General features: G+C 36.4%; 1 protein-coding gene across 4 annotated transcripts in view; it reads left to right on the forward strand.

The window, feature by feature from the left end:
- taok3a (TAO kinase 3a) overlaps positions 1 to 21,732 on the forward strand; it is a 77,530-nt gene that overhangs the window by 26,962 nt on the left and 28,836 nt on the right. For all 4 annotated transcript variants that reach the window (XM_051894151.1, XM_051894148.1, XM_051894149.1 and 1 more), the window contains exon 2: positions 20,729 to 20,939. In XM_051894151.1, the coding sequence (XP_051750111.1) occupies positions 20,805 to 20,939 (135 nt within the window). In that variant the 5' untranslated portion in view covers positions 20,729 to 20,804. The remainder of the gene's footprint in view (positions 1 to 20,728; positions 20,940 to 21,732) is intronic.

Here is a 21,732-nt window from a genome sequence, read left to right on the forward strand (position 1 = left end):
TGCGATCTGCATGCTTTCAATCACAATTCGTTATCGATTAGTGAAGGTGGGATAGGCGAAATCACACTGAATGACACACACCAGAAGCGCTCCCTCTCGTGCGCTCTCTCTCTCTTTTTCTTGCGTGCGATCCCAGTTCTCTCAGCGTGATCAGTTCTCCTTGCACCTGAATGGTCAAATGCACACATAGTTGTCAAAATGTCCATCGTGTGGAGTATCTCACGTAAATACAATCGGTTATGGCTTAAGTGGACGTAAACATTTGGGTGGAAACAGGATGTGTGTCAGTATCCATGGATTCAGTCTTAAAGGGACCGTAGCCTATATTTGTCATTAATGTTAATAAAACAACAAAATATGTTAAATAGATGTATACATGGTAAATAAACCTACTGTATCTGAAAAACAAGTTTATTTAATTTGTATCTCTATATTTGTTGTATTGTTTGTAATTTGTTTGTAAATTTCTTTTTATATAACAACAATTATATATATTGGTAATTATGCCCTTTGAAGGTTATTGGACACTGAGAAATGTATGTTCTTTAAGTTTGTGACAAGCACATAAAAATTATTACTTTTTTCATTAGAGTAATAATAAAGAAGCTGTCCTACATTCATTAGTCTCACTGTGTTGTGCTTGGAAAACTGCAACATCACCAAAAAAAAAAAAATAGAGAGAGAGAGAAATTAATAAATGTATAGGCATCGGTATCGGCGAGTACTAGAAAAAAAGTATCGGTACTCGTACTCGGTCCATCATGGTATCGGTGCATCCCTAATTATTATTCCATGAATGTCTGTGTTCTTCCACCGATTCAGGCAGAACAACATGTTAAAACACTCAGGGTAGCTCCACACTACTACCTAACAAATGATAAAAGAATCTTTAATTGAGTCGTTAACTAATCTGAAAGTGGATTGATTCAGAATTGTTAAATTCCTTAAAATTCCCATCTGTAAAGGTCATGCTTTCCTGTTTCGTGTTCTCCTCCTATATACGCTGAAAATAATTTTAGTTGAACCGTCTAAATGAATCTCATTCAAAGCTTTTATATAAAGCAAAGTTGTAGTATGTGTAAAGGACGTGTCTGTGATTGGTTGAATGGAGTTTTAATGTCCAATCATTGCTGATGACAGCAAGAACTCACTGCAGACATTCAAACAAAGACTTTGGTTAGTATTCCTCTGTCTACTCAGTCAATCGGACACCCTTGCCGATGGTGTTTAACAGGAACACGAACTGCCAGAATATCAGATTAGATATCAGCTGACACCTAAAGGGAGGCCAGAGGCAGAGTGAGGTGGCTGTGTTTTGGGCCTGTTAGCTCCAGCGTGTAGGACCAGAGCTACAGAGATACTCTGATTTGGTCTGTTTGTTAAGAGAGAGTGTGTGCTGACCATGCAGTGTCATGACTGTGGGCGTAATATGAAGACTGGGATCAAAATGAGGACTGAATATAACTTGTATTTTGTCATCTTTGATTATTCATTTGATCAGTCATTTATCTCGATGTGCCTAGAAAAGCATACAGTATATACTCTTTTTCCACTGCCATATCAAAACACCCATATTCACCATTAAACTTACTTAACACTGTAGAGTTTTTATTTGTGGAAGTGTACAAAGTGAAATCACATATTCATATTAAAGGAATTGTTCACCCAGAAAGGAAAATATTGTCGTCACGTCATTTACTCCTCATGTCATTCCGCCCCTATTTTTTCATTTTTCCATGAAACGTTAAAAGCATATCTTCTGCTTTCCATGAAACATTTAAAGGCAGACATTTCTGTTTTCCATCAAAGTGAATGGTGATTTATACCATCAAACTCAATATGATCTTTGAGGAACATATTGAAATTTTTTAATAATTTCCTCCTCTGCTGTAGCTTTCAAATATCAAATAGTTTGCATCGTGATGAAACCGTGACTCAGCCAAAGGCCCCTTTTTTTTTTTTTTTTTTTTTTTTTTTTTTTTTTACAAGTGTTTTTGAGAGATTTAAAAGCTCTGGTGGAGATCAGTGTTATTTTAATATCATTTATATACTATTATAGTGTTTAATAATATTTTGAATTAACTTTATTTTGAAATGTTCAGTTTACATTTAATTTTTTTTTAATTACATTCAAAGTTTGTTTTAGTAATTTAATTGTGCTTGTCTTTTCTTTTTTTCTTTTCTAGGTTTAATTTATTTTTATTTCAGTTTTCATTTTAGCAATTTTACCCCCGGTTTCACAGACAAGGCTTAAGCTAGTCCTAGACTAAAATGCATGTTTGAGCCGTTTTAACTGAAAGCAACTTGTACTGACATATCTTAAAATATGTGAGTGCCATTGTTTTGTCTCAAGATGAACACCAGTAATGTTTTTTTTCTAGTATACTTTTATAAAAGCTGCTTAAATATCCTAATTGAACTAAGGCCTAATCCTGGTTTAGGCTAAGCCCTGTCTGTGAAACCGGGCCTTAGTATATCAACTTATTTTATTTCAGTTAGTTGCCAAGGCACTATTTCTATTTTGTAAGTTTTTATATTAAATTTTTTTATCTAAAATTTATATTTTATTATATTTCAGCTTTGTTTCAATTGATGAAAACGATTTTTAATAGGACTACTTTTTTTTTTTTTTTTTTTTTTTTTTTTTAAGCTTGGCATTAATATAAGTTTCCATAAAATAAAAAAAAAACGATGCTAGAGAGCATCTTAGATATTCGGCCTAGGATCTTTTTTGTGCTTAAAGGGGGGGGAAAACAATATGGGGACAACATGGGGTGTGCAAATGATAACATTTTTAATTTCTGGGTGAACGATTCCCTTCGAGTTCACACACATCAGAAGAGTCATACTAGAGTGAAAATAGACGCTATAAATTGTTAATCTGATCCATGCAACTAATTACAACCTGCTGACTTGTAACAACTCTAGCACAGGTGAGTGAGGGGACACTGTAAACTCATCTCTTTTCTATTTTGGCATATGCAGATTACGAGTCCATGAAGATCAGGAGTGGAAATCTGGGCTAGCCTTAGCCTCGGGCTGCTCCCCCCTCCTTATTCGGCGAGTGTAGTCATGCTGTTCCACACAGGAACAGAAACTGGACAGCCTGATCATGTCCTTAAATATTGTCCATCAAATTAACTGTCTGGTCTCACTGAGAAGGGACGTCCATGCTATCAGGCGCTCTTTTTATTTTCATAAAAACTATTTGCTGAGCTACGAAAAGCGGTGGAATGAATGTTTGATTGAATGGGTTGTAGTGTTTCCAAACCCAATTTCCCCCCTCAGTCCTCAAAGAAACCTTCCATTTGACCTCCGTTAGCCACAGCCACGCTATCAGCTCTCCGTTTCCTTACCCATGTTCCTCATCAGCTCAACTATACTGAATGACTGGCAGCCACCTCGTTCTGCTGCGGCCCAGTGCCTTTGACCTATATTACATTAAGGGAATTAATTCTCTCTCTCTCTCTCTCTCTCTCTCCTCATCTGTTTGGGTTTGTGCGGTTGTGTTATGCAGATGCTGCTCAGCCTTTTTTTTTTCAGCATGACTCTAAATGAAAAGGCGGTTTTGGCAGCATTAAATGCTGTTTAATGATGGCTTTCTCGTGAAACGAGATGAAAGTGGGGCAGGAAGGAAGAGCACGCGCACTTGTGTGTTTGTGCTGTTTTTGTGTGTGGCAGCAGCGTAGTGGATTGGCAAAGAAATCGTAAAATCCGTTGTCGAATTCCCTTTGCTGGGAATTCCTAACTGGTTCATTCTGAAGCCGCTGGGGTAATGGAAACTGAAACGCTATCAGCTATCTGTTCTGTCATGTACAGGCCTGGATCAGTTCTCCGTGATACATTCCCACTGCATCTGTAAGTTTGCTTAATTTAGCTTTGTTTAGTTCCCAATGGTCATGGAAAAGCTGGATATTTAATTTAATTTAATATAACATTTTTCTATATATATATTTATTGATATATATTTATTTGATCAAAAATTTATTAAAAATGGTAGTATTTTGAAATATTACTACCATTCAATACCATAAATGTTTTCTAATATGCTGATTTTACTCTTCTAACTATTATCAATGCTGAAAACTGTTCTGCTGCTTAAATTTTTTGTGGAAATTGTGATTTTTTTTTTTTTTTTTTTTTTTTTCTTTTTTTATATATAAAGTCTTTCAAAAGGACAGTGTTTTTTGAAATAGAAATATTTTGTAACATTATATATGTCTTTACCGTCTCTTTTGAACAAGTTAATGTGTCTTTTATGAATAAAAGTAATAATTTCTTTAAAAACATAGTACCAACCCCAAAACCTACTTTTATTATTATTATTAATAAGAATAATATTTATAATATTTCTATTAATTAATGTATTTATTTTAGTTACTAGTTAGTTTGTAAAAGAGCTCTCTACATTGTAAAAGAGCTCACAACATTTTGTGCTTAAAGGTGCAATATGTAATATTTTTGCAGTAAAATATCCAAAAACCACTAGGCCAGTGTTATATATTTTGTTCACTTGAGTACTTACAATATCCCAAATGTTTCCAACTATTTGTAAATTGTGAAAAAATTGCAATTTTAATCAAGGCTCCGGGACGTTTGAGGAGTCGCCTGTCAATTGCGTCATACCCGCGTTAACCCTCGGTCGCCTCGGTTTCCGGTTTTATTTTGTAGAAACCATGGAAACACCAAAGACGCTTTAAAATATTAAACGTTTTAATAGACAAGGGAACATCTGTTTTGATATATTTATAGACAGAAAATAAATTGTTGTTATATAGCTCAACACGTTTAGTCTTATTTTTTAAATCAATTTTCTTGATTTTTTTTGCGAGTACTGACATGCTTTACCATGCCTCAGAGAAAAACACTATTTTGTCAAATAGCTAACATAGCATAATCAGATGCAGCTTTATTTTTAATAACAGTAATACATAATTTTCTCCATCATACAATACGTTTTAAAATTAATTGCATGCCATTTATCAACACAAGACATCCAATATTTAATATGATATTCTAAAATCGATCTATCTTACCGCAGTGCGTAACAAGTGTCTCACAGCAGCCGCTGAGCAAACGCACAGAGTAACGTTATAACATTTTCAACACACTCAAATGTATCTAATAATAAACAGAGCGGCGTTACCTCATACTCATGACCGGAAAAGCGGAAGCGGTGCCGGCGACTGTGTCATAATAAAAGTTCTGCTGCTCGTGAGGCGTCTGTTGCGCAATCGCTCCAGCGGCCTCGTTCAGCTCCCACAACACTCGGTCCTGCTCTGCTTCATACTACAGTAATGTTAATAATCGCATCCATAAACATGATTTCTTCCCGACTCCAATCCTTATTCTTTTGCACCGTCCGTTGAGATGGAGACCACATGTCCCAAGATTCCGCTCTAAAACTTGGCGTCATCAAGCTACGCTTTTGTTTTGAATAGGCTTCTAGTGACCTCTAACGGACAAAATTATTACATATTGTACCTTTTTAATGATGAAAGTTTTTTTTATTTTTGTTATTAACAAAAGCATGATCCTGTCTCCACCCTTTATTTACACTTGTTGATGTTGTTGTTCATGTTCTTGGTTTATATAAATAAAAATAAAAACTGCTTGTCTATATTATAATTAAAAAATGAGTGTTCTCCTCTGGTTAGTCAAGCATAACACCCTTTATTTTCTCCCGCATGTTGCTGAAATTGTTATCTTATCTCTCAGGGCATGAAGCAGCGACCCGGGGGCCCAAACTACAGCTGTAAACATACTCACAGATGCCTGTCAGCATGTACATTATTACTCGTTATCATGGTTTCTGGGTCAAAATGAATTGAGCTGCATATTATTAGCAGTACAAATTTGGTGTGGTGTTATACTATTCTTATTTGTGATGTAAATAATATTTTAATTGCAGAGGCGATCATTCTCACAGGGGCATGATGCTACTTAATGTTTTGAATCATATCATAGGAACATCCTGGGAACTTAGCCAGACACTTAACCTCAGGTTCCTCCAGAGACAAATCCCTTCCAATTAATGGTCACCTGGTATTTGACAGATGCTTTTTATTTAAAGCGATTTACAGTACGCTAATAGCAGAGACACTTCCACTGGATCAACCTGGGGTTAAGCACCTGCTGAAGGCCACTATGTGCTCAGTATGAATATTTTTTATTTTTTTATTTTTTAAAATAAATGTAATACATTTATTCAGCAAGGACAAAGTAATTATAGTGTTACAAAAGATTTCTGTTTTTTTAAATAAATATTGTTCTTTTGAATTTACTATTCACCAAAATAATGTAGAAATGTGAAAGATGTATCACAGTGTCCACTTTTCAACATATAATATGACTAATAATAATAACATAACATGTTTCTTGAGCACCAAATCAGCATATTAGAATGATTTCTGATGGATCATGTGACACTGAAGACTGAGTAATGGCTGCCAATATAAAGAAAAATGTATATATGTATGTATATATTTGTGTGTGTGTATATATAATTTAATGGGGAATTGTCAAAAATTCACCAAAATTAATACAAATTCCAAGAAAATGTAAGATATAATTGCAAAAAAGTACTTGTATGAGATCTTGTTTTTTATATTATAACATATGATATAATTAAGCAATATCACAACAGCAAGAGAGCTGTTTTCATGACTATGAGCAAATGTGATTGTTTTTTTGAACGTTTATATAAAATCAATAAGTTAATATTAAGTGAATTACATTTTGGACACAATTTTAAGTTTTTGCTATTTTGGCAACGAAAATTGTTCCAAACAAATCCACAGCAGAACATTTCCAAACAACACACAGTGGTGTTTCGTTACTGCATGAATCAGCTGCTTTGAACGAATCAGTTGAATAAGTGATTCAATGACTCACTCATTAAGGGATCTGCCGCAACCTACTGGCAGTTTTAGTTTCATATTTAAAAGTATCATTTTGTTTTCCATCATATTTCTATATTCAAAAATTAATTTTTAAAACATTAATCTCAACAATAATTTTTATGCAGTTGTAATTGTACCATTTTAGATGCAAATTCTGTGCCACTTCTGCAGTGCAAAGATGAATTTTGTTGTTAGTGATTTTATTTGATTGGTAACAGTTATAGTGTCTTATTATTATAATAGTATTTATTGATTAAATATAAGACATTTCTCAGGCAGTAAATGTGGATATTTTAGATGAATTTGAGGAGGGCCGGTCTGGTCTTGGTCTTGGCTTGGTCTCGAACTGCCTTGGTCTTGGCCTTGTTTTGGTCTCAACCCCTCAAAGTCTTGCAGTGCATCCGAAATCACGTACTGTCTGAGTGGGTACTACATTTGAATTTGAACTTACTTCGAGACCATTAAAAAAAGTACATTCTATATAGTATGAATGTGTGTAGTATGAATTAAATCCAGACATACTACATCCGCCATGTTGTCATTATCATGTGACCTACCAGCATCAGTTGCGTCGCTTCACCTCCATTCATAAATCCGCTTGTGGCCCCATAGGATAGTGAAGTGTCTATCGAATGCACACTTTAGAATCTCGCCGGAAGTAATGGGCCATCCGTGGACTTTTGGCCTACTGTTTGTCAAATACTCTGTAGTATTCGAAAAACAGACATATTACTCTTTTGGCATACTGTTTTTCCGCATACTTTTATAGTAGGGAAGTATTCGATTTCAGACGCAGCGTTGGTCTTGCCTTAGGTGGTCTTGACTGCAATACTAATATATACATACATAACTACAAACATGAAATAACGGTTGTACTGCAAGTCTCTTTGAACAAAAATCCTGCTGTAAATGTCAAGCAACCCTCTGCCTCATGTTTATACCCACTGTAACATCTCTCCCTGGAGGCTTAGTTGGACTCTGCTGCTATCATTGACCTTAAATACTTTCCCAGGTAGAATTTGTGCCGTGCCTGAACTCTGCGCTACAAAAAGCCTCCTACCTAGCGACTTCTTTTTATGATTATTTTTTAAGCTTTTCATAGTAAGGAGTGAATCATTCTGCAAACTTTCAAACATGACTAAATTCTTCCTCTTGTACTTCTCTGAGGCTACATGAACTTGTTCACACTGTCAGTGTCAAATCTTATCAGTGGAAAAAAGAGGAGTGAAGTTTTTAGTGGTGACGAGAGATGAAAAAGGATTATGATATGTTGAATATTTAAGATGTACTCTTTTATTTTGTTGGCAATATATTGAATATGGATGAGATACTCTTTTTTTTTTTTTTTTTTGCTAGCAATAAATAGAATATTTATAATATGCATTATTTTGTTGGAAATATAAACTTAACAAGCATCATGAATATTGCAATGATTTTTTTTTTTTTTTTTTTTATGCTGCGCTTTTTATGTCGACCATTAAGTTTTCTAAAGACTGCCAGTCAGCCAACTTTTGTATTATTATTAGTATTTTTTTTTTTTATATTAATTGCAGCAGCATTTTATTGTGTGCTCGTTGAAAACTCTCTGCTTGCATCCCACAGTGATGTTTGGATTTTGTTTCTTTTATTTGTCTTTTATTTCTTCTTCTTCTTCTTCTTCTTTTTTTTTTTTATTGGCATCCAGTATTTCTTTTAGTCATGAACTAGAAAACTAAGTAGCATAAGACACACACTTGGACCAGACCATCAACATCTGTCACTTTGTTTAAAGGTCTCTCTCTCTTTCCACCTCTCTCACTTCCTCTCACAGTCTCTGCACGCGTGCGTTTGGAATGAGCCGCCCGGCTCTGCGTGCTGCATGAAGGAGAAATGTTACAGCGTTTGGGGATGTTACTCTAAATAGAGTCGTCTATGTGGAGAAGCAGCCGATCATACTGAATTAAAGCAGTCAGGCAGGAGAAGCCAGCTTTTTCTAGTCTTGGCCTGCTCCAGATCTCTCACTCTCTTTCTCCCACGGCCCTTCTCTCTCATTCTCTTTCTGTCCATCTCTCTCATTCTATCTCTCCCCCACCCTTGGTCAGCCATGAGCAACACTGTCTGCTGAGTCACACAAACAGAGAGAAAAAAGCAGTGGAGAGAGAGAGAGCAAGTGAGGATGTGAACATGAGGGGTGCCCTGGGAAATGTAGAGGAGGTTGTTTTTTGACCCTCTTTTCTCTCTCTCGCTCTATTCCTCCAGTTCCTCTCTCACTGTCAGCTCTGAAACGTTGCTAATGTTTTCCACCTCTTTTTTGTGATTCACTCTTGAGTTTTCTAATTATGAGCTGCCTGAGGTGCCAAACTATATCTGTTGTTAATCAATTTAACATTTTCTACATGTCTTATTTCATTCACATTTAAAGGAGCAGTATTCTTTTCTACTTATTTTTCCCCCAAAAGTCCTCTTATAATGTTAGACAGTTTCTTGCACAAAATCTGCAATATAGTTCTCGGATTTTTACAATTAAAGGGATCATTCACCTAAAAATCTTTCATAATATATTGTCATGTTGTTCCAAGACTGTATTAATTTCTTTATTTTGTGGAACGTAAAGAATTTTTCTTGTCCATACAATGATAGTCAACAACTTGATCTCTAGATCGAGAATAAAGGCCTGTTTATACCAAGAATGATAACTATAAAGATAACTATAACAATAACTATATTAGTTTCTGCACCAAATTGGGGGGAATGGGGGGGGGGGGGGGGGGAATGGGGGGAATGGGGGGGTAATGGGGGGGGGGGGGGGAATGGGGGGAATGGGGGGGTAATGGGGGGGGGGGGGGGAATGGGGGAATGGGGGGGGGGGGGTAATAAAGGCCTTCTGAAGCGAAGCATTTGGTTTTTGTAAAAAAAAAAATATATCCATATGCATTGATTGGTTGAAGAGTAACCTCTGACCCGACACATCACGTAATGACGAACGTGGAAGCGCCGAGGACAGAGCAAAACAAAACATTCGAGTTTGTTGCACAGCCCTATTTGTTTAAACCACGAGAGGCGTCTAAGCTTACAATACTCCTACATCCTACGTCATACATTGCGTCTGAGGGTTACTCATTTGGCACAAGTTGACTTGCGCATATGCGTACAGTCGTCTGCCGGAAGCTAGTTATTTTAGATTATAAAGTTTTAAATATGGATATTTTACTTACACAAATGCATTGCTTCACTCCAGAAGATCTTTATTAACCCCCCGGAGCCGTGTGGAGTACTTTTACGGTGGATGGATGCACTTTTTTTGCTTCAAAATGTGGCCCCCTCAGTCACTGCCATTATAAAGTTGGAAGAGCCAGGATATTTTTAAATATATCTCCGATTGTATTCATCTGAAAGAAGAAAGTCATATAGACCTTGGATGGCTTGAGGGTGAGTAAATCATGGGGTAATTTTCATTTTTGGGTGAACTATTCCTTTAAGACCAACCAGATGATTGATCATTCAGACAACCTACCGACTAATCAGTTTTGAAAATATGTGGTTTTGCACATCTGTAGTTAATCAGGGTGGTCTATTGCTGGATACTAATTGTTGATATATATATATGGGCAGTTATATGCTAATATGGTTGTGACATCATAAAATAAGACATTCTGTTTTTCTAGCATTTTGGTTTCCATGAATGTTTTGCTGTAGGTGAACTGAAGAGGTAGCTTTGCACTGTGAACATGAGCGTGCCTAAATAGTAGATCAGGGATTCCAAAACTTTTTTTGTCAGATGAACCTTTTTGACCTCAAATATTTACACCCTGTGAGATTTTAAGTTAATATTTCAATAATTTAACACATTTGTGTGTTCACTGTTCTCTGATGTCGGTTAATGGTCACATAACATGTAGGTAAACAAATGCAATATTTTGTCTTTTCATTCAGTTTTTTTTAGTAAGTGTTTTATTTTAATTATTATTTTTTATTTTTATTTTAGATTTAATTTGTTACATTTTTAAGATTTAGCTAATTGTTAGCTTTTCATCAGCTCACAAACCCCTAGTGTTTCATGAACCCTAGTTTGGGAAACCCTGTAGAGCTTTTTGTTTTCCGTTATATTTCCCTTTTAAATTTTTAAAAATATGCAGCAGTCATTGATGTAGTACTATTGTATTTTGAATTTAATACATACATAGGTTATTCTTTTATCTGTGTCTGTAGCATATGTAAATATTAATTTCTGGCTCTAATGATGTGACTGTTATTTATTCATCTGTGGTGATGAATGGGTGACACTGATGACTGCACAGCTCATGTTAGTGCTGATTAAAGGGTTTGACTTAAGAACTGATCTGTGTGCTGCTTACAACTCACATCAAAGCCCTCCGTCTCCTGACGCACAGTCATCAGAGGAATGAATAAAACATTGGCCTCTCTCTTATATGGCATACACGTTGTGTTACGCGCACACAGAGACTCACACGGCGTCACGACTTTTGACTTTTCGTGTGGCTGTATCATCGCCATATGTTTATAAAATTAACCAGTCAACATTAATTTTGCACTTGACTTTCATATTAAAGCAAATCTGATGATAAAATATATTAGTTGATCAGTAGTATTGACACTTTGTTTGCACCACCAAAAAGGGATTTTCTTTTCTTTTTTTTCTTTTTGGCTTCTTAACTGAATATTTGATCACAATTTCTTTTACTCACAAATGAAGTGTTCTACTTTCAGTGGTGATTTTGTAGAAACTTGATTAAGTCTTTTCCTTGGGCCATACAAGTTGTATACTTGTTCAAAGGATGTCCCTGTTCATTTTTATCTTTAGTGAAATAAAGAAGGATAGAAAAACACATGTTAATTTTTGCCTTTTTCCTCTAGAAATGTGGTGAAATCCCAGGACTCCTTGGGTAAATTTTTTGTCTCTGATTTTTGGGAGAAGAGTGGGTGTGTCTGTTACATTCATGAATTATTCATTTTAGCGAATTCTATTCCATCATGACCTTTCACACTACTGAACAATCATTTTATCAAAGCTTCTGTTGTTTACAGTTAGTGTTAAACACAAACAATTAATTTTAGCTAATATATTATTATTATTATTATTATTATTATTATTTTATATAATAATTTCAAGTTAATAATGATACCTGTAAAGCACCTAAAATATTTGTTTGTTTGTTTGTGACTTACAATGAATTCAATATTTTTATCAGTTCATGCATTCCCTGGCAATCGAACCCATGACCTTGGCATTGCTAGCACTATGCTCTACTGTTATATACATAGATAGCTTGCATGAAGCTTTGTGGCTATACTTGAGTCCCTCCACACACTTGGCGTTGCTAGCGCTATGCTCTACTGTTATATACATAGATAGCTTGCGTGAAGCTTTGTGGCTATACTTGAGTCCCTTTAAATATTTGTAAATACAGAATAATTTTTATATATAGCAATAAACTAAGTTTGTTTTTATACTTATAACAATTGACTACAAATTATTAGTTGAATCTTATACCCTTTCTTTAAAAAAATACATATTTTGCAGTGCTTCATAGAATTGTAGATAATTGCTTTGTGAAGTGAAAAAAATCAATCATAAAAAGAAAAAATAATTTAAGGATTATATTAAAATAGTCATTACCACATAGGAGAAAATGGTTTATACAATAAATAACCATATTTTCCAATTTCCAGCGAAAAGAACTTATGTCATGTACCATTTTACAAGTAACACAAGTTACATAATCAGATTATTTTTCGTATAACTAGTAAAGTAGCGCATTACTTTTAAATTTACAACAAAATATTTGAGTTACCTTTTCACATAAGTCATGCAAGTTACTTTGTTTTCCCATTTACTGACTGACACCTCTCTTGTCCCCATGTTGAGAGAAATTGGTGTAGAGGTGTTGTGTGCGATCATAGGAGGATAATTTCACTTTTGGTGTGAAAGGGACTTTACATTTGCCAAAAACAGAACTTTTATTTATTTATTTTTGTTATTACAAATTAAACCAGCAAGCCCAGTAAAAATTAACGCAAAAGTAACATAACACATTACTTTCCATAAAAAGTAACTAAGAAACACAATATAATGCAATATTGAAAGGCATTGCTTTTAAAGTCCCCCTGTAGTCAATAATTTTTATCTTAAAACTCATCTTTGATCACCAAAATGACATATTTAAATGTTTTTTTCCTGTGAAAAAAAAAAATTCTTCATGCCTCAAGCTTGAATGTAACTCTACACCCTTGCTTCATTTAGTATACACGGATCTATGAATATGCTAATTAGCCCCGCCTCCACTCACTCACTCAAGCTCAGAGATCCACTTGGTCAACTGCACAATGGTAAATGCTGCACAAAGGTATCGCTTTTTACAACGTCGGACACATAACGGTAATTAATATGATTAGCCTTTTGCTTGACTACGTTATCAAACAGCTAATAATGTGTTGCTAATGTTACACAAACCATGTTCCCGTTCGTGAGTCAGATAGCTGTCTTCTAAAAATTAGTATCCTTAGAAACGCTTTAAACACCTTAGAACGTCATATTATTCATCATAACATCGTAATATACTATATACACGTTATATGCTAAATCTACCCGATTTTTCATATCAACAGAAAAATATACCAGGATAACCTTCTCTTGAGACTCACCTGCTTCAGAGCGGTCATAGTTAATGATATGCTAAAGCCTGCCAGCACGTTGACGTGATTGGTTACAAGGTAGTTTGTGATGTAAGAAACACCAGCGATTTCAAACCACAGGTTTTTTTTTTCTCTGCCATTTTAAAGAGAAAATACTTAGCAGTGGTGTTGACTTATGAATTTGCACATGGTTTGTCTTAAAGCATATTAAAAACACCACATAGACATATAAACAACATTAAAAACTTGATTTTCACCACAGGGGGACTTTAAAAGTAACTTTCCCCAACACTGCTCATATTTAAGTCTATGATTTAAAATTGTGATCTTACTGCCCACCTCTAGTGCTTGGATGTCCTGGCATGTGAGCACGTGTGTTGGTGTGATTTCACATGTTTGTGGAGGATCCTTCATATGTGGGAGGCCTGTGGTTTAGGAGCTCGGACCGTATGCGGACACTCGGGTCTAAAGTGCTTCTCTCACCCACATGTCAAACATATGTTTTATTCAGAGGCTTGATGCACCGCACACACGCATGTGCGCGCATTCACAGATAAATTAGTAATGCCGATAGCTTTCCTCTGGGAACTGACGGCATATAAAGGAGTGTTTTATATAGAGGAAAAGTCAGTCTAATGAAGTCTCTCATACATACCCATGTAGTCTCTCTCTCTCCCCATCTCACCCCTCCGCTAATCTGGCTCAACCTGCTCGCTAATCTCTCAACCTCAGCACAATGCAGCCTTAGATTTACAGTTATTCCTACCGGCTTTCCAAATCGATGTGTTGTTATTAGACGGACTCTCACTGTTGGGCTCTTACAACCTGTTGGTTCTGCGTTGCATCATCTCACCTCCTCTGCCCCCCTCCAGTCTCTTCCTGAAGCGGGACTCCGGCTCCGTTTACTGGAATCTTATTGGATGCAGATCTTTGGATGTCGGCCTATGAGCGTCAAGGAAAATGCTGTCGTGTTCGGAGTCACTGTTTGAAGCGAAGGTAGAAGGCGGCAACTCGATGCGTGAGTTTGAAAGTGACAGAAACAGAAAAAGGATAGAGACAGACAGATAGGCAGACAGACATGATGCAACTAGAAGACATCGTTCTGTCTGGTGCTGGGTGAACAGGTTAACCAATTGCTTTTGGCCTTAGCTAAATGATAGATCTTCATTAGAGGAATGTTTTGGGTTCAATGCAAGTGAAGCTTTTTCAACAATATCTAAAACATTCTGTTGGTTATTTTTAAAAATAAATTCAAATCATCCCTCAGTTTATAAAATTAAGTATGCTTTCAATAATTGGGGCTAGGGATTCTGAAGGGGTTTAAAGGCACAAAATGTGAAGCTTGTATTTTTGTTAAAGCAATTATATTAATTCTTCTGTACAAATTTGTTATTTGAGTTGTCTAGAGGCAGGACTACTGTTTTAGGTGGATGACTTTATAGTGAACGTGTGTTTTACGCATAGTTGCGTCATGTCGCTTCCTGGCAGTCTTGTGTGTATGTGGAAAAAGTTAGAGAGTTTGCCATCATTATATGGCAATATAGGAGAATATAACTTTACACAGGCAATGTGTTAAAGCGATTCTATCACACTAGTCTCATGTTAAAATCACAATGAAACTGAAATAGCGACAGATCTTTTCTTCTGTATTGTGATGTGCATCCAATTGTAACAGATTATTAAAAAAATATAGCATGGGGTCTTGGTTCTATCCATTGGTTGTTGATTGGATTTTAAGAAGTGGGCATTGCGCATAGAAACGTATGCGAGCTTGCAGTTGAGGCTTGTTTACTTTACCAAAGAGTCATTTTCACTGGAAGATCGAGAGTTGTGACCAGTGTTGGGGAAAATTTCTTTTAAAAGTAATGCATTACAATATTGCGTTACTCCCTAAAAAGTAACTAATTGCGTTACGATCTATAACATGCATTTACAAAATAGATGTGAATTTTATGAATGTGGAGATTGGTGAATTTTCATTTAATGCCGACTTTAACACATACATATGCTGGATGTACATTTTGAAACCGTAACTGTTTCCACCAAAATGTTCATTTTAAGGGGTGGTTGATTATGATTTCACTTTTTTTTAACTTTAGTTAGTGTGTGATGTTGCTGTCTGAGCACAAACAACATCTGCAAAGTTACGACGCTCAAAGTTCAATGCAAAGGGAGATATTTTCTTTTAAAGAATTCTCTGTTTAAGAACTACAACAAACGGCTGGTAGGGACTACAACAAACTTCTTCCCGGGTTGGTGACATCACTAACCCTAAAATTTACATAAACCCTGCCCCCGAGAACACGCAACAAAGGGGGTGAGGCCATGTTATTGCATTACAGAATGTAACGCAAATGCAATAGCATGTCATAAAAGCAAGATGACAACATAAGTAATAACCGTAATTAAACTAAACTATACCTGTTCTATCTTCATGCAGCATATATTCTCTGGCTCTGTAAGCATCTTACAACAGTTCCCACAGGAGCGATTTATAGATTATCATGATCGAATATGCAAATCAATGACTTTAAGATAGTTAACTTCACATCAGCTACATAAATTCATCAATTAACCGTTCAGAATTGTCATGCTGCATTCTACATGTTGCCACTTCTTCTTGAGTCTCTCCATCATTGTCCGACTCCATTTTGAACATAAAATGCTGAACAGTTTCTAACATTTTCAGTGAGTCTGTGAGAGGTAATCGGCGCTACTAACACGAGCTCTTGAAACTCCGCCCTCTTCTTGAGAGCAGCAGCTCATTTGCATTTAAAGGGACACACACAAAACGGAGTGTTTTTGCTCACCCTCAAAAAGTGACATATTTAACATGCTATAAAAAATGATCTGTAGGGTATTTTGAGCTAAAACTTCACATACACACTCTGGGGACATCAAAGACTTATTTTACATCTTGTAAAAGTGGCATTATATGACCCCTTTAATTTTGGAAATTTAAATAGCATCTAATTATTTCCATCCATTTTTTAAAAATGAAGTTATCCCCCCAAAAATGCAGAAAAATATGCAGATGGAAACCCAGCTACTGTGTGTTCTAATGTTTATTCTAAAAATCATACCGTTTTTTTTTTACGACATTAGGGTGAGTAAATAATGACAGAACTTTTCATGTTTGAACTATAACTTTGTTTACACACGCCCATTATGCAAGGGTTCAATGAAGCCACATTTACTGTAGTTAGACTGTGATCTTCTGTACTGGTCGTAGTTACTGTAAGGAAAGACTGAATGGCATGTGTGTTCCACCGCGGTGGTTTTCTCTTTCATGTAACTTTGGCTGTCTCACGTCAACTCCTGTTGCTATAAAGCCTTAAAGGTAGGTAATCTGGGAAATGCTAACGTTAGCCTGCTAGCTTTGAAAGCATGAGATCCCACTCTCCCTGTAAATCGCCGTCCAAAGCCACGCCTCCTCCAAAACACATGAACACGCGCGCGCACACACAGTTGCTCTCTGCAAAGCGTCACATAAGACTGCGTTAAACTACCTCATGTCTTAAACCACGTAACATTACAATAATAATAAACGTAAACAACTTGTACCTGCTGCGCAGAAAGCTTGTACCTGCTGCAGATTCATTTCAGTGTTGATACTGTTGACATGGATACGCATAATTCTGAGTCTGACTGAACAGCTCCGGTTAGAACATCCACGGGCTGCCATCTCTTAACTATGGTAGTTATGGTATGAACGTAGCATAAGCTCATTGTTTTGATTCGGTAGGAAATGTAAACGTGCTGATGACATATGACGTCTGCGCGAACAGGGTACGTGAGGGAATGTAAAAACATACGCTGACAGGCAGGTGGGACATCGTATTAATTCATTCGGACCAAATATAATAATTAGATGAACATTTTATGGTCTTGCGCCTTCCACAGATGATACATATTTATAATTATTATATTAGTGATTGCTATCAGGATAAAAGGAGACTTTCAACCAGTATAACAAAAAATGTTTCTGTATAGAATCACCTATTGCACCTTTTAGAACCCCTGTACAATAGCACCTTCAGTAACTGTTTTAAACGAACAGTCAGAAACGACTTTGAGGCAAAATGTTGGTTCCTCTCCAGTTCTTTTAAAGAAGATTAATAAATAAACATAAACTGTGTTCTTTTGGACTGGACATTAAGGGAGGTTCACAAAGAAAAAAATCATTAACTCACCAGTGACAGGCAAATCAGACATTGTGCAATAGTGGCCGCAGGCAAACGTGCAGTGTGGGAAGTAGCCTACGAGATTATCGTCTATCCTCCACTCAGCGGAGTGTGAAAGTTCATGTTCTTTTATGTTTTAAGTCTTTTTCTCCATAAGCCAGTAAATACTCTGGAACGAATGGGTTTTGTGACTGCATTGTGCAGAAATCTGTATATTTTTATTAGATGACTGTGAACTCTGATTCACCTTTATGCCAATTAAAAGCTTTAACCGTCACAATCAGAATCTGCTTTGTGTACGTCCAGTTGAGGTTTCTGCTGCCTTTCAGCTTTGCTACCCGCAATCTAATTGATTTCTGCTGTTTTAATTCAGTAATTAGATAGCCCAAGGCATGAAGTAGTAAGATTTCACTTACTTGGTCTGAGGACTGAAAGTACCTCAGTCATGAAATGGAATTGTGGGTGATGCTTTTCTGCTCTTGTGGTTTAGGATCCAATGTCTAATGCTGCCTACGATGACCTTTATCGCTTTTGGTCATAGCACTGGTATAGCATTGTGGTTTAAGATCAGAGCTAGTAAAAACACTTGAGCAAAATGTTTTTGTTTTCACACTAGGTTTGATTTGCATGGTGTGAACCTGAGTTCAATTTATAGTGTACCCTCCTCCCAAGCCTGAGGAAGGCTGAGGAAAAGAGGGCACTAAAAATAGAAATCTTTGCAATTTAAAGTTGACATGAAATCAAAAATTACCCTATTTATATAAATGCTTAACTTATTGTACACGATTAATCAGTGCACCTTCAGAAATCTTTTCATCTTGCTTTTGCCTCTCAAAAATCTTTCCTTATCACATGATTTCACTAAACCTTTCCCATCCATCCATCCCTCCATCCATCCATCCACATTTGATAGGTAGAGAGAACAACAGACAAAACGACAGACAGAACTCACTCGCTCACTTGCTTGCTCACTCACCAGAGGAGTTGTTCTTGTTATTGGGGGTTGTCTTACTGATAGTAGATGTGCTGGGCAGTAATGTTGATCATATTCATAATGAATGTACAGATGGATATTAGCCCATGTGTTCAGTCTCTCTGTATTGGATACACAGTACTTTCAGCACCTTTTGTTCCTGGGTCAATGGCCGCTTGTGTGTCAGATGACTGATGACTCAGTAGGCAGTGTTACATGCAGGTGGCCGTTGTGTGTGTGTGTGTGTGTGTGTGTGTGTGTGTGTGTGTGCACATGCTAGCATGATGAGCAATGCTGCCAGACGTTGAGCTGTCTTCCCATGATGCCTAACCAAGCTGCCCCCAATGCAAACACATTTGTGTCACACCAGTTTACCATCGCAAACACGTGTGCATGCTCAAACATGTCGGGAACAGCAAGCAATATAGGCTTTGTGAATGGGAATGGCATGTTTCAGCATTTAGCATAAAAGTACAGAATTGTTGTACACTCACTTGTATGTGTAGGTTTGTGAGTATAATCCATTCTGCACATTATTATTATTATTACTATTTTTTTTTTTTTTTTTTACTAAATTTTAGTTAATATATATGTATTTATTATTTAAATGTTCCTTTTTGCATTTGGCTTTAAGCAAGCCATTTGTTGGTTTACCTCAATATTTTTGACTCTGCATGATGGTATATGGGTCACACATGGTGGAGGGTGTGTGATTGGTTGGTGTATAATTTAAAGATTATTGGTCAATATGTTTTGTCATCATTTACTCACCTTAATGTAATTTTAAACCCTTAAAGGGTTAGTTCACCCAAAAATGAAAATTCTGTAATTAGTTACTCACCCTCATGTCGTTCCACACCCGTAAGACCTTCGTTCATCTTCAGAACACAAATTAAGATATTTTTGACAAAATCCGATGGCTCAGTGAGGCCTGCATTGCCAGCAAGATAATTAACACTTCCAGAAGCCCAGAAAGCTACTAAAGACGTATTTAAAACAGTTCATGTGACTACAGTGGTTCAACCTTAATGTTATGAAGCGACAAGAATACTTTTTGTGCGCCAAAAAAACAATTTCAAAACACTGCTTCATGAGGCTTTACGAATCTTTTGATTTGAATCTGTGGTTCAGAGCGTGTATCAAACTGCCAAAGTCACGTGATTTTAGTAAACGAGGCTTCGTTATGACGTAAGAGTTTTGAAATTTCAGTGGTTCACCACTGGGGGATGTGACTTTGGCAGTTTGATACGCGCTCCGAACCACTGATTTGAAACAAAAGATTCGTAAAGCTTCGAAGCTTCATGAAGCAGTGTTTTGAAATCGCCCATCTCTAGATATTGTTGCATAAAGTCATTTTTTTGTTTTTTTGGCACACAAAAAGTATTCTCGTCGCTTCATAACATTAAGGTTGAACCACTGTAGTCACACAAACTGTTTTAAATATGTCTTTAGTAGCTTTCTGGGCATTTGAAAGTGTTAATTATCTTGCTGGCTATTGAGGCCATCGGATTTTATCAAAAAGATCTTAATTTGTGTTCTGAAGATAAACGAAGGCCTTACGGGTGTGGAACGACATGAGGGTGAGTAATTAATGACAGAATTTTCATTTTTGGGTGAACTAACCCTTTAATCTTCTTCTGTGTAACACAAAAGGAAAGTTTCTAATGAATATCCTGGTCACTTAATATTATGCAAGTGGATGAGGACAGTATCATAATTAGTCCACAACACTCTAATTAAACAACAACAACAAAAAAAAATCTGCATATTAATCATTAAAAAATATTGTTTGACTTCAGAATACTTAGAATATGGAGAACAAGCCATTATTAAAAAATCTATTCAAAAATTCTCATTCAAGTAAGAAAAAGTCATACAGGTTTAAATAATGTGAGGGTGAATGAATGATGACAGAACTTTCACTTTTGGTTTAACTAATCAAGTCACTTTTTTTTTTTTTTTTTTTTTTTCTGCCAATGACCCTCACTTGACCTGGACAAGCTGTCAGTCTTTAATCTGCTCCATTCTGTTTGCAGGCAAAGCAGGTAAATGCCGGGCCTGCTGAATGAAGGCGAGCAGAAGCACGTGGCCATCAGAGGTTCTGTTTAACTCATGATGCCGTCGTCCACACGGAAGGGAGGACTGAAAGACGCAGAGTTTGCCAGCCTCTTTTTCAAAGATGACCCGGAAGAAGTCTTCTGCGACCTACATGAGATCGGCCATGGGAGTTTCGGAGCAGTGTACTTTGTGAGTATAGAAATGTTGAGGAAATTTCTTTTTTTTCTTTTTTTTTTCTTTTTTTTTTTTAAAGCTGCATCTGTTATGAATGGGGGAAACTGTGGTGATGATGATGTAAGTCTAGCATTTGCATATATTTGCATCTCAATCAGTCTCTCTCCCTTTTATCTACAGTATATACTTTTCAAACTATCATTTTTATAAACTATTTTAAAATACTGAATTATTTTCTTTTAATTCTAGTAATATTTTTTTCCCTCTTTTTCCAAGTTCTGTAGAAGACGAAAGGCACATAGTTGAGATGCAAGAGACCAGAATAGCTTTTAATACCTAAGCCCGATGAGCCTTTTTTTGTCTTATTCTCCCCTTCAGTCAGTTCTTAACTGTAGTTTAACTTCGAGCCCGTCATTTCTTATTCGAAACGGCACCACGGTGTAGCAGTTTTGTCAAATACAAGAACTGCAGCCTCATGACAAGTTCTTGTGCATTTCTTAATCTGGGAACTAATAGCATAAAGCCTTTGATTCCAAATCTGTGGCAAGACTGGAATCCACTGTGCAAATCCCCCTTTCTCTCTTATTCTCTCTCTTTTTCTCAAATACACACACTCACTCACTCACTCACTCACTCACATGCAAACTGCCCATCCAGATGTAGGGCTGTTCTCGAGGGGAAAGAATAACTAGGAGACGCTGCTCTTAAGACAGATGTTCACTCCATTTAAATGCGAGGGCCAGCTGGCCCCATGATCTAGAAAGACTAAGATTACTGATGTCTGCCTTACACACTTCTGTCAGCTATT

Source organism: Ctenopharyngodon idella, chromosome 5 (assembly GCF_019924925.1).
Source record: "Ctenopharyngodon idella isolate HZGC_01 chromosome 5, HZGC01, whole genome shotgun sequence".
Classification (NCBI taxonomy): Eukaryota; Metazoa; Chordata; class Actinopteri; order Cypriniformes; family Xenocyprididae; genus Ctenopharyngodon; species Ctenopharyngodon idella.